This window comes from Anolis sagrei, chromosome 3 (assembly GCF_037176765.1).
Source record: "Anolis sagrei isolate rAnoSag1 chromosome 3, rAnoSag1.mat, whole genome shotgun sequence".
NCBI classification, from domain to species: Eukaryota; Metazoa; Chordata; class Lepidosauria; order Squamata; family Dactyloidae; genus Anolis; species Anolis sagrei.
The window spans coordinates 47,158,824-47,171,830 of record NC_090023.1 but is presented as its reverse complement, the minus strand read 5'-3'; the positions used below and the strand labels follow the sequence as shown (position 1 = coordinate 47,171,830).

The following is a 13,007-nucleotide window of genomic DNA, read 5'->3' as shown; positions in this document are numbered from 1 at the left end:
TTTCCACAACAAGACATTTTTTTTCAAAATCCAGTTCTTACAAGGACAGAAAGTGAGGTGAAATCTTTTGAACAGTGATACAGGCAATAAAGCAGACACCCCCCCCCCCCCATGCGTGTGTGTGTTTATGGCTGGAGTTACACTTTTAAAATGTACCTGTTCTGACACATACATATGCAACTTAAGAACAAACCTATCTTGTTTGTAACTTGGGGACTTCCTGTATATGAATGTTCCAACAAATAATCTTAACTAACACATTTATTGTGGAACAATTGTTTGTGGAACCAGTCCATTCACATTAGCTGCACAAAGTGATTTCCAGTCTCATGGTTCTTAACCTTTCAGATCTTTTACTAGCTGCATTGGCTTCCAATCTACTTTCATACTCAGTTCAAGGAAGTAGTTTTGACCTACCAAATAGGCTTGGAACAATAATGCCACCTCTTAAAGGAAGTTCTTAGAATGAGATATCTACACTGTGTGTCCATCCAGAAAGATTAGGCTGGTAGGCACTCAAGAAAGCGTTTCTAAATAGCAGTACCTTGGTTTGGCCAGCTGTTGACTAGACTTGAGCACGGATTCATGTTGGCTTTTTCCCTTCGGCTTCATCGGATGCCCGTAACGATAAAGGCTCCACCACCGTGATTTTTTCAACAGAACAGGACCATGTGGCTGCCAGTTACTGATCCTTCTGCTCTATTTGGGAGCACATGGAGAAGCTGCCGCATGCTTGCACGGGGTTTCCGTGTGAGCCCTGCCTGTTGGACCAATCAGAATAGAAGAAAGCTGTTATGTGTCTTACGCAAGCTGTGTCTATTTAATAGAGCGAGTTTCTCCATTTCTCAGTTGCATCCTTGCTCTAGAGAGAGGTGCTTCAGTCTGATTGTCTTGCTGCTCACTCTCAGCTTTAGGTTTTGGCTTGGCTTGGATTCTAGCGTTCTATCTTTTTTATTTTCCTTTATTTTCTATTTTCTTTATTCTTTAGTGGGATTGGGAGTTGGAAAGTGTGGTTGGGTGGGTGCATGGCATTTGGGGACGTGGCTGGGTGTGCTTTTCTTTTAGGGTGGCTCTGAGCTTTGAGACACCTTTTAGTCTCTGCTAACGCCTTTAGCTTCTTCTCTTATCTCTCCTTCCTCCTCTCTTTCAGGAAATACTTTTAAAAGATTATGGTTATTAATAATAGGAACTACAGGAATTCCAACAAACAGTTTTTCTCAGAAAAACTACCTACATATCTAGCTACCTGAACTTATGACCAATACCTAATGGTCATACAGGAGTGTTTTTCTAATAAGGGGACATGCTGCTTACTTGCTTGTGGATGATGGGCTGCTGGAAGAAGTTCCTGTTGTTTTGAATCTTTGACATTTGGCAGGAAAGAATGGTGCCTACTGCTGCTCCTGGAGAAGTTACAGGGCAGGGCCAGCGGGGGATACCTTTTTTTGGGAATTTTTAAAGGAGATTTTAATTCTAGAAAGAAAAGGAATTCCTAAAAATCAGGGGATGGCCCAAGCATTATGAAACTTGGTGGGCTAACACTGGTTGACATGTCCTCCAAGTGTAGCCATTTTCATCCCAATAGCCCTAAAAACAAAAGGGGATCCCATGAAGCCCAGCCCCCCCCCCTCCCCCATTGCTGCCAATGGTCCGGATCAAGCCGCATTTTCCGGCTGCGGAGCAAAAACGTCTATTTGCACCACCCATTTTCAGGAGGGGTGTGAAAATGCACCCCATACCCAGAATCCAGATAGCAGAAACAGCTCGAGGTTCAGCCAAAATGCACAAGCCTACTGTTGACCTAAGTAGGATGAAATAGACTGGCTCCATCACTGCCGAGTTTGTGGCAGCCAAGACTCATTTTCTATCTCTTCTGGTATAGAGAATCCCTCCAATCACATGAACAATCTTTGAACGTCCATACTTTAATAAACTGATTAATCTTGGAATTTGAATTTCAGTTAGTGGAATTTAATGGGATACTACAACTGGTGGATGTAGGAGATTTTTCCTCCCCCCTTCAGCTCTATGTAATTCATCTCTGAGACATTCAGGAAGTCTCAGAAAGATCCGTTTTTGTACATGGCTTTTGTTATGTTTTCCAGAGAGATCCTCCTATATTTTCTTCCTGAAAGTATTAATTCAAAAGAACATATTATATCCATGAGTACTGAAGATATTTTATATATGTTCAAGGTAAGCACATTAAAATTGCTACATAATTATTTATCAAAATATTTATAATTAGTCAGTAAAGAGCAGGGATCCTTAAGCATGCCAGTTTTATCTATAGGGCAGAAATAGTGCTAACTATGTTTGCAGTTACTGTTCTATCTGTTTGTTTCATTCTATGGTTGCATTGTATTCACTTTTTGGGATTTCTCCAAATTGGCAAATATTACTGAATAAATTTTTAAGTGAATTGTTTCCAGCATTAGAGTTGAGAATGATAGGATAAGGAATTCTGATCCAAGTACCTACATTATCTTTTTGCTTTATCTGAAAGTATAAACCCCTCTCTACAATAAATGCACATATGTAACTAAGATCGTTTGAGATCTCTGAGAGACAGAGGATTTAAATATGCACACATAACCCCAGTTCAGATTGAGAAAAGTGTCCCTAGATATTGAGAGAAAGGGTTCACACATGAGGATTAAAAATGGGGTAAACATCAATTTGCACCTTTTTTAATGGGGAAAAATCTTGCATGGTCAGATTTTTTAAAAATAGACAGCCTTTTCTGTGGTGGCCCCCCGACTCTGGAACACCCTCCCCAAAGATCTTAGACAGGCCCCTACATTGGCAGTCTTTAGAAAGAACTTGAAGACCTGGCTGTTCTGATGTGCCTTTCCAGAATAGGAAAATTCCAATAACAAGTCCCAGAAGCACTTTACTAGAATTAAGACTACTGCACACTGCACTTACCCTATAATCCTTACATATCACCTGTCACATCAGCACTTTTAATTCTGTACCCATTACTCTGGCCCGGCCCAGTTTTATTGTGTCTTGATGTATTGTTTATTGCTTGTTGTTTTAATATTGCTTTAAATGTTTTTAATTTGCTTTAGGTTTTGTATTGTTATGTTGTGTTTTGAGGCCTTGGCCTTTGTAAGCCGCATCGAGTCATTCGGGAGATGCTAGCGGGGGAAGTTATGGGGGAAGTTAAATGCGCTCTGCTCAGTTGTACTGATCTTGATCTTGATCAGAGCTGTGTGTGCATTACTTAGACCACTAAGTAAGCTGGATCTACACTGCCCTATATCTCAAGATCTGACCCCAGATTATCTGATTTGAACTGGATTATATGAGTCTATACTGCCACATAATCTGGGATATGCAGATAGTCTGGGATCGGATCCTGGGATATAGGGCAGTGTAGATCCAGCTTTAGGCCCCTTCTACACTGCCATTTAAAATCCAGATTATCTGCATGGATAAATCCTGGATTATCTGGCAATGTAGACTCATATAGACCAGTTCAAAGTAGATAATGTGGATTATCTGCCTTAATCATATGGATTATATGGCAGTGTAGAAGGGGACTTTGTTCTCAAAATATTCACACATAGGCTTAGTATTTTGGGGTTCACTGCCTAGACAGAGTGGAGGAAGTGTTTGCACAGACTATGATTATTTATTATTATATTTATTTACACCCCACTCTTTCTCCCCCGAAGAGGACTCAAAGAGATTTGCTTTGTAACATAGATTGTGCGTTAAAACCCTGAACTGGGCCTTGGAAATAGAAACTTAAACAGAACCACCACAAGGGACAAATTGTCTGGAACTCCCCAGTGCCTTTCATTAAGGTCCTGATCGGGAATGGATTTGGTATCCTAACATTTGTTTTAAAAACACTTCACTGAAAGGTAGTTCCATGTATTACATGTATTAAAATACATTAAAATGTTTTAACTTATTTTAATTTTAATGTTTATTTGAATTATATATCATTGTTAAGGCATTTAATTATTGCCTATCTGTAAGCTACCTTGAGTTGGGGTAGAGAAAGGCGGGATATAAATATAGTAATCAAGCAAGCAAGTAAATAAGTAAATAAATAAATAAAGCATGTAATGAAATTCATATGTAGTGGGGTCCTTAACTGCAACAGATTTTCATACCTCTTGCCATTTTTAAAAACTCTGTTTTGTTTTTGTTTCGTTTTGTTTGTTTTTTGAAGCTGAAAACACCTTTGGAGAACAAGACTGTTAGTCTCTACATCGATGAGGTAAAATCAATTAAATATGGCTAATACCTTCTGAATTTATTTCCCATCAGATCAGATAAAAGAATAGCATGGGACTTGCAAACAGAAGCTTGTTCATGATAGGCTGACTTTTTAATTATATTCAAAGAATAAAACAAAGAGTCTTAATTATACACACAGAGACAACATACTAATTTTTTTTCTAGAAGTGTAAACAGGAAACAAAAATATATTTCAGGACTTCTTGGCATTCAGATGCTACTTCTCTTCATTGATCATTATATTTCAATCATGCCCTTTCATTTCAGAATGCAGATAAAGTGCCTTTAAATTTGTACAAATTACTTTTTAAATACCTATAAGCAAGTGCAGCTGTTGCCAATTTTGGTGTATTTATAGAAGCGGGCACGTAGCTACAGTGCTTTCCTAAAGTATCCCCCCCATCCCTTTAGTATTTTATTGTGCCATAACTTGGGATTGAAATGGATCTAATTGGAATGGTATGCACTTGATACACAGATAGTACTCAAAACTGTGAAAGTGCACATTTTTTTATTAGGGCACAAACATGTGAACAGAAGTAAAGTAATATTTGTTGGTTGCATAAATCTTCAGATACTTTACTGTGACGTGTTGTTTGAATAGACACTGGTACAAACCTTCTGCCTCCAAAATTCACACATGCAGTTGAGTGGAATCTTCCGGTGTGCAATTCCAATGGCACGGTGGTTCTCAACCTGGGGGTTCCCATGTGTTTTGGCCTACAACTCTCAGAAATCCCAGCCAGTTATGATTTCTGAGAGTTGACGGCCAAAACATCTGGGGATGCACAGGTTGAACACCACTGCAATGGCACATGATATCAAAGAAATGCAACTGTTTTTGCAAGATCTCTAGGGACATCATCACATTAAGGCTAGGATTTGCCGTGAATCCGATGGGGTAGGTAACCTGTCACCTTGCACCCCGCATTGCCTGGCTTCTTCCCCATGAGGGGAAGTGTCCATTACCTGGCTTCCTCCTGTTGTTGCCTATGCAACACAAGAAGTCCCCCATGTTTCCACTGCAGCTTATAATGCTCCCTCTTCGCCTGTTCCACAGAGCTCTGCTGGAAGTAAATCTACATTGTGAGATGGAAGCTAGCAGGCTTCATGTTTCAAGTGAAGAGGTAGCATCATAGCCTGTCTGCTAAAGTAGTTAGTTTATTGGAGAGATGTAAAGAACAATGTTAAGACCACAGGGATATCAAAACAAATTCAGGATATAGTTGTATAGAAGGACTTATCAGAGTTGGTTTATAAAAAGAAGTCTCAAGCTATGAATATCTCCCAAAATCATGGCTCTCGGAAAAGTGAAATAATCAAATTCCAGGAAATAAGACCATCAATATTTCAGTGTAATGGGCCCCACAGGCAACTGATCCTTTTGTATCCAAGCAAATGCTGTGATCACAGATATGTGACTCCTCCTCCTGCTTCTTGGCAGGGGGTTGGACTGGATGGCCCATGAGGTCCCTTCCAACTCTATGATCCTCCTCCTCATCTATATATATAAATTTGTTAGGGGCATCCAACGAGGAAACAAAACTCAAAAATCCCCCAACGAAACTTAACCAAATTTCCCATGCCCATAACACAACCCACAAGGTACAAACATATCTACTCAAAATGAAAAACAACACAACAACACACTCACAAAACGGCAAAAGAATAAAACTAAAAAAAACCCCAACGAAACTTAACCAAAATTCCCATGCTCATAACACAACCCACAAGGTACAAACATATCTACTCAAAATGAAAAACAACACAACAACACACTCAAAATGGCAAAAAAACAAAACTCAAAAATCCCCCAACGAAACTTAACCAAAATTCCCATGCCCATAACACAACCCACAAGGTACAAACATATCTACTCAAAATGAAAAACAACACAACAACACACTCACAAAACGGCAAAACAACAAAACTCAAAAATCCCCCAACGAAACTTAACCAAATTTCCCATGCCCATAACACAACCCACAAGGTACAAACATATCTACTCAAAATGAAAAACAACACAACACACTCACAAAACGGCAAAACAACAAAACTCAAAAATCCCCCAACGAAACTTAACCAAAATTCCCATGCCCATAACACAACCCACAAGGTACAAACATATCTACTCAAAATGAAAAACAACACAACAACACACTCACAAAATGGCAAAAGGATAAAACTCTAAAAAAAACCAACGAAACTTAACCAAAATTCCCATGCTAATAACACAACCCACAAGGTACAAACATATTACTCAAAATGAAAAACAACACAACAACACACTCAAAACGGCAAAAAAACAAAACTCAAAAAAACCCCAACGAAACTTAACCAAAATTCCCATGCCCATAACACAACCCACAAGGTACAAACGTATCTACTCAAAATGAAAAACAACACAACAACACACTCACATAACGGCAAAACAACTGAGCATGCGCATTGGCGCCCAGCCGCAAGTTCCCTGGCGCGCGCACATGCCCTTCCGGCCAACGTTCCCTCTGCGGAAACCATGCCCACTCCAAGCCCCGCCGCGCCGCTTCCCGCACACACACACACCCCTGCCGCACACACACACACAACCCCACACTCCATCACTTCCCCCGCCGCCGCACACACACACGCAACCCCACTCCCCCCGCCACCGCACACACACACGCAACCCCACGCTCCATCACTCCCCCCCGCCGCCGCCGCACACACACACGCAACCCCACGCTCCATCACTCCCCCCGCCGCTGCACACACACACGCAACCCCACGCTCCATCACTCCCCCACCCCAATCTTACCTCCTTTTACTTCCCGCCCCCTCCAAACCCCACCCCGCCCCTTCCCGCCCTGTCAAAATCTAGGAAAGACAGGAAGGAAGGAAAGAAGGGAGAAAGAGAAAGGGAGGTAAAGAAAAAGGGGGAAGGAAGGAAAGTTAGAGAAAGAAGGAAGAAGAAAAGGAAAGAAAAGGAAAGATGGAAGGAAAGAAAAGAGAGACAGCAGAAAAGAAAGGAAAAGGGGGAAGGAAGGAAAGAGATAGAGAAAGAAGAGGAGAAGGAAAGATGGGAGGGAAGGAAGGAAGGAAGGAAGGAAGGAAGGAAGGAAGGAAGGAAAGAAGGAAGGAAGGAGAGAAAGAGGGAAGATTGGCCACAGCAACACGTGGCGGGTAAAGGTTGTTATTTCTATTATTATTATTATTATTATTATTATTATTATTATTATGCTATTGTTCCTATGAGACCCTGGAGGAATGGGAGAGGTGTCAGGTCCCAGAGGCAATGCATTGCATTATTGTTATTGTTATGATGGTGGTGAAATAAAAGGAAATAAAAAGTGAAAGAAGGAAGAAGAAAGGCAAAGGAAGAAAGGGGGAGGGAATGAAGGAAAGAGAGAAGGATGAAACCAAGTAGTGAAAGAAAGAAAGAGGTAGAGAAGGAAGAAAGGAGAGAAAGGGAGAGGAAAAGGGGGAAGGAATAGGTAGGTACCTCTCTTTCATAATAGTCCAGATATCCACCTTAACTTTGATAAGTTTTACTATAAGCCACAGCAACGCGTGGCAGGGCACAGCTAGTGGCCTTATGTTTTAGGCACCAGTTTCACTACCCTCACATATTTCTTTAATAACTCTGCATTATTTAAGCCTAAACAATAAGGCAGATGGTGACAATTGCATTAGGCAATAGAAGGTGGGAATGGGATTAAAAAGCAGGCGCAAGATGGCAGGAGGATGAGGTTTTGATTTGTGGAATAGGGTGCTGAGCTTTCATTGTTATCATTTTTACTTTTATCCCATCTTTCTCCCCATAGGGACTCAAGGCAGCTTGACCCATCTTTCCTTATGGAAAGACATGGAACCTGCCGTTGTCTGCCGTTGCGTTTTTTAAAGCAGTGGCAGCACTTCAGTCATGGAGCCGCCCTGGAAGTAGTTATCCGGGGTGTGATGCGAGCCATCGGCTTCTGTGGCAGAACCCTAAAAATCCAACTGCTGCTGCTGAAAATAAGTATATGTGAAGAGGTCCATATAGAGCGGGGGGAGAGGGGTAGACCTTCTGATAACCTGGATGCAAGCAGTATAGGGCTTTATATGTCAAAACCATCACTTTGTTCATTAGCACCAACCCTGGCCATTCTGTAACCATATACTTCTTCCATTATTTGGTTGTGAAAAGGTTTCAGAGCTACTTTTAGAGAAAGTCTAAACAGCATTTTAAACAAGAGAATGGTATTTTTATTGTTATGGGAAGAAACTAAATAGCAAAGTGTTAAATATTTTAATTCTGCAGTACATGTGAAAGATGTGAATATATCTTTCAGTATCTTCTGCAATATGAACAGCAACTTTTAAGAAAGATCCAGGTTATAAAGCAGCACAGCTTGGAAGCTATACGTGCCACTGAAAAAGAGATTAGTCTGTGTGAACTACAGAAAAAAGCTGAAGAAGACAAACTTGAGGATCTTCGGAGAAAAGTAGCACAATTGCTGTTCAAAATTTGTCCTGTAAGTGTAACTGCCCTGTTTAAATGTTAAATGAAATTAAAAGGTTTCCACTATTTTACACTGCTTCTACACTGCCATATAATCAACATTATAATATAATCCACATGGTTCTTTGATAGCGTCTGCCAGCTCAGGCCGGCAAAATTGTTCAAAATAATTCGATCTCTAACGACAGTTCCTACCGTCCCAAAAAGTAGTGATCAGGCCCCTTCAGCTGAGGTTTTTCAGAGCTATTTTGCAGACAAGATCTTGCTACTTCGCCGGGACCTCCCCACCACAATTGATACAGTGAGAGAACTTGAGACTCCGTGGCCACTTGCTGGGCCCATTCTCGACCGGTTCATCCCGCTGGACTCAGGGGCTGTCGATAGGCTCATCGCTGCAGCTAGACCGACCACTTGCTCCCTCGATCCGTGTCCCTCTTGGTTGGTGAAATCCTGCTTGGAGGGATTACGTGACCCTCTGTTGAAGATCATAAACAGCTCCCTTGAGCAAGGAGTTTCTCCAGAGGGTTTAAAAGAGGCGATGGTCTCTCCCCTGCTGAAGAAACCAGGCTTAGATTGTTTGGTCCCCTCCAGTTACCGCCCAGTTTCGAATCTCTCGTTCCTGGGCAAGGTGATTGAGAGGGCGGCAGCGGAGCAGTTGCAGCAATTCCTAGACGACACAGCCAGACTAGATCCCTTCCAGTCCGGCTTCCGTGCAGGGCACGAGACAGAGACTGTGCTGGTCTCCATCACGGATCACCTTCAATGCCAGCTTGACCAGGGCGGGTCAGCGCTGCTTGTGTTATTGGATCTCACAGCAGCATTTGACACAGTCGACCACAATCTTTTGATCCACCGCCTTGCTGTTGCTGGAGTCAGGGGGACAGCTTTAAACTGGCTGTCCTCCTTTCTTCACAACCGTGGACAACAAGTGGAGAGGGGAGGCCTGGTCTCTGAGAGGTCCCCTCTGTCTTGTGGGGTTCCTCAGGGGGCCATTCTCTCCCCTCTGTTGTTTAACATCTATATGCGACCACTTGCTCAGCTGGTTCGAGGTTTTGGGCTTGAGTGTTATCAGTACGCCGATGACACTCAGCTGGTGCTGAAGATGGAAGGCCGACCAGACTCTGTACCCGATTGTTTCCATCAGTGCCTCGAGGTCGTTACTGGATGGCTGCGTGCCAGCAGGTTGAGGGTGAATCCAGCAAAGACGGAGATCCTATGGCTGGGTCGACCGGGCAGTGGGGATATCCTGGATTGCGAGGCGCTGCACCCATCATCATTGGTAAAGAGTCTGGGAGTCCTTTTGGACCCTCTGCTGACGATGGAGGCCCAGGTCTCCGCTGTTAGCAGAACCGCCTTTTTTCATCTGCGGCCGGCTAGACGGCTGGCCCCCTACCTGTCCAGGGAAGACCTAGCTACGGTGATCCAGGCCACAGTCATCTCAAGACTGGACTACTGTAATGCCCTCTACATTCCTCTGTCGGTGATCCGGAAGCTCAAGTTGGTACAAAATGCAGCTGCTCGGCTTCTTGCGGGAATTCCGATGAGATGCCACATAACACCAATCTTACTACAGCTGCATTGGTTACCAATTGAGCACCGGATCACTTTCAAAGTGATGGTACTCACCTTTAAGGCCTTGCATGGTCTGGGGCCGATGTACCTGAGGGACCGCCTCACCCCCTACCAACCTCAGAGATCCCTCCGTTCTGAGGACCAAGATCTATTGGAAATTCCCAGCGTCAAGACCTTGTGTCTTACAGCAACCAGACGCAGAGCCTTCACAGCAGTGGCACCATCACTCTGGAATACTCTGCCATCTGAAGTCCGTGCCTTGCGGGACTTATCAGCTTTCCGCAGGGCATGCAAGACATACCTGTTTCGACAGGCTTTTAATGTTTGATATTGCTGTTTTTAAATTGTTTTAAATTGCTTTTAAATTTTGTTAGATTTTAGCCATTCTTGTAAGCCGCTCCGAGCCCCAGAGGAGTGGCGGCATTTAAGTTCAAATAATAAATAAATAAATAAATAAATAATCTGCTTCAAACTGGAGTATATGAGTCTACACTGCCATATAATCCACTTCAAAGCGGAAAATCTGGTTTTTATATAGCAGTGTAGAAGAGATTTTAGTTTGAGGGTGGGAGAAGAATTATCTTTCATTGCTACCATTTTTTCCTATATTAGAGAATTTCTGTGTATATAGTGTGCTGGTGGAAAGGGGAGAAAACATTTAAAATGGTACTTCTTTGCCACAAATATTAACATTTGATTGCTAAGTTATATATTTTACACTTATTTGGAAATATCAAACAAGTAAAATATGTATTGTTGTGAGCAAATTGATTTAACAAGTAATTTAAGTTTCAGCCTGAAGATCAAATAACATTGTAAGAATATCTCACTGTTGCCTTCTATTTCAGGATCATATTATAAATAAGCCAGAAGACATTGATAGTTTCCTGGAAAAGATTTTGAACTCTGAACATCTGTGTGCTTCTGACACTGAAAAAGCCAATACCACTGAAACAAATATAGCTGTCTTGCCAGAGGAAAATACTGAGAAAACTTCTAACAGTCCATAATGTATACAAAAATAAGTAGCTGCAAATGGTCCACCCTGAAGGAGCCTGCAAAAATCTTACACTTATTACAGGGTGCTTGTGGAAGGAAGAATATGAGTACCTTACATCCCACACATACATTTTGCTTTGTGCAATCATAATTTACAGATTGAAGAACCATTTCGACCCATATTATTGCCTTGCAAATATCCTTGAACTTCACTGCAGTCCATTGAAGTGTATGCATGTGGTGGAAACAAAATAGGCTTTTGTAGAATTACAAAAATGTTGAAATTAAGACTTGTAGAAGTTGTATCTGTTTCTTTAGGAAAAGAATAACCTTATTTGTCACAATTTCATTTACTGTGAATAATGTGCTAAATTCTAGCAATACAAACAGTAGATTTTTTTCCCCAAAGGGGAAATTCAGGTTTTTCGTTTTGAGTTACTGTTCATACACATTGTCTTGCATAATAAAGGGAAATGTGTTTGCTTGATTTTCCAAATGTCAGGATTGTGGGTGCTTGACATACATTTATAATCTGAAATATTTTCTCCATGGCATTTAAGTTTTGTTGTTCATTCGTTCAGTCGTCTCCGACTCTTCGTGACCTCATGGACCAGTCCACGCCAGAGCTCCCTGTCAGCCGTCACCACCCCCAGCTCCTTCAAGGTCAGTCCAGTCACTTCAAGGATGCCATCCATCCATCTTGCCCTTGGTCGGCCTCTCTTCCTTTTGCCTTCCACTTTCCCCAGCACAATTGTCTTCTCTAGGCTTTGCTGTCTCCTCATGATGTGGCCAAAGTACTTCAACTTTGTCTCTAGTATCCTTCTCTCCAGTGAGCAGCCGGGCTTTATTTCCTGGAGGATGGACTGGTTGGATCTTCTCGCAGTCCAAGGCACTCTCAGAACTTTCCTCCAACACCACAGCTCAAAAGCATCGATCTTCCTTCACTCAGCCTTCCCTAAGGTCCAGCTCTCACATCCGTAGGTTACTACAGGGAATACCATGGCTTTGACTAGGCGGATCTTTGTTGTCAGTCTGATGTCTCTACTCTTTACTATTTTATCGAGACTGGACATTGCTCTCCTCCCAAGAAGTAAGCGTCTTCTGATTTCCTGGCCACAGTCTGCGTCTGCAGTAATCTTTGCACCTAGAAATACAAAGTCTGTCACGGCCTCCACATTTTCTCCCTCTATTTCCCAGTTGCCAATCATTCTTGTTGCCATAATCTTGGGTTTTTTGATGTTTAGCTGCAACCCGGCTTTTGCGCTTTCTTCTTTCACCTTGATTAGAAGGCTCCTCAGTTCATCCTTACTTTCGGCCATCAAAGTGGTGTCATCTGCATATCTGAGGTTGTTAATGTTTCTTCCAGCAATTTTCACCCCAGCTTTGCATTCATCAAGCCCCGCACATCGTATGATGTGTTCTGCATACAAGTTAAAAAGGTTGGGTGAGAGGATGCAGCCTTGCCGTACGCCTTTCCCAATCTTGAACCAGTCTGTTGTTCCGTTGTCAGTTCTGACTGTTGCTACTTGGTCCTTGTACAGATTCCTCAGGAGAGAGACAAGGTGGCTTGGGATGCCCATCCCACCAAAAACTTGCCACAATTTATTATGATCCACACAGTCAAAGGCTTTAGAATAGTCAATGAAGCAAAAATAGATGTTTTTCTGAAACTCCCTGCCTTTCTCCATTATCCAGCGGA

General features: G+C 42.2%; 1 protein-coding gene across 1 annotated transcript in view; it reads left to right on the top strand.

Annotated features, from left to right (window-relative positions):
* Positions 1 to 12,050, top strand: part of MORC1 (MORC family CW-type zinc finger 1) — a 75,139-nt gene extending 63,089 nt beyond the window's left edge. Inside the window, exons 24-27 of the mRNA XM_060770652.2 lie at positions 2,106 to 2,196; positions 4,190 to 4,237; positions 8,568 to 8,750; positions 11,158 to 12,050. Of these exons, the coding sequence (XP_060626635.2) occupies positions 2,106 to 2,196; positions 4,190 to 4,237; positions 8,568 to 8,750; positions 11,158 to 11,319 (484 nt within the window). The 3' untranslated portion in view covers positions 11,320 to 12,050. The remainder of the gene's footprint in view (positions 1 to 2,105; positions 2,197 to 4,189; positions 4,238 to 8,567; positions 8,751 to 11,157) is intronic.
* Positions 12,051 to 13,007: the final 957 nt, after the last annotated feature.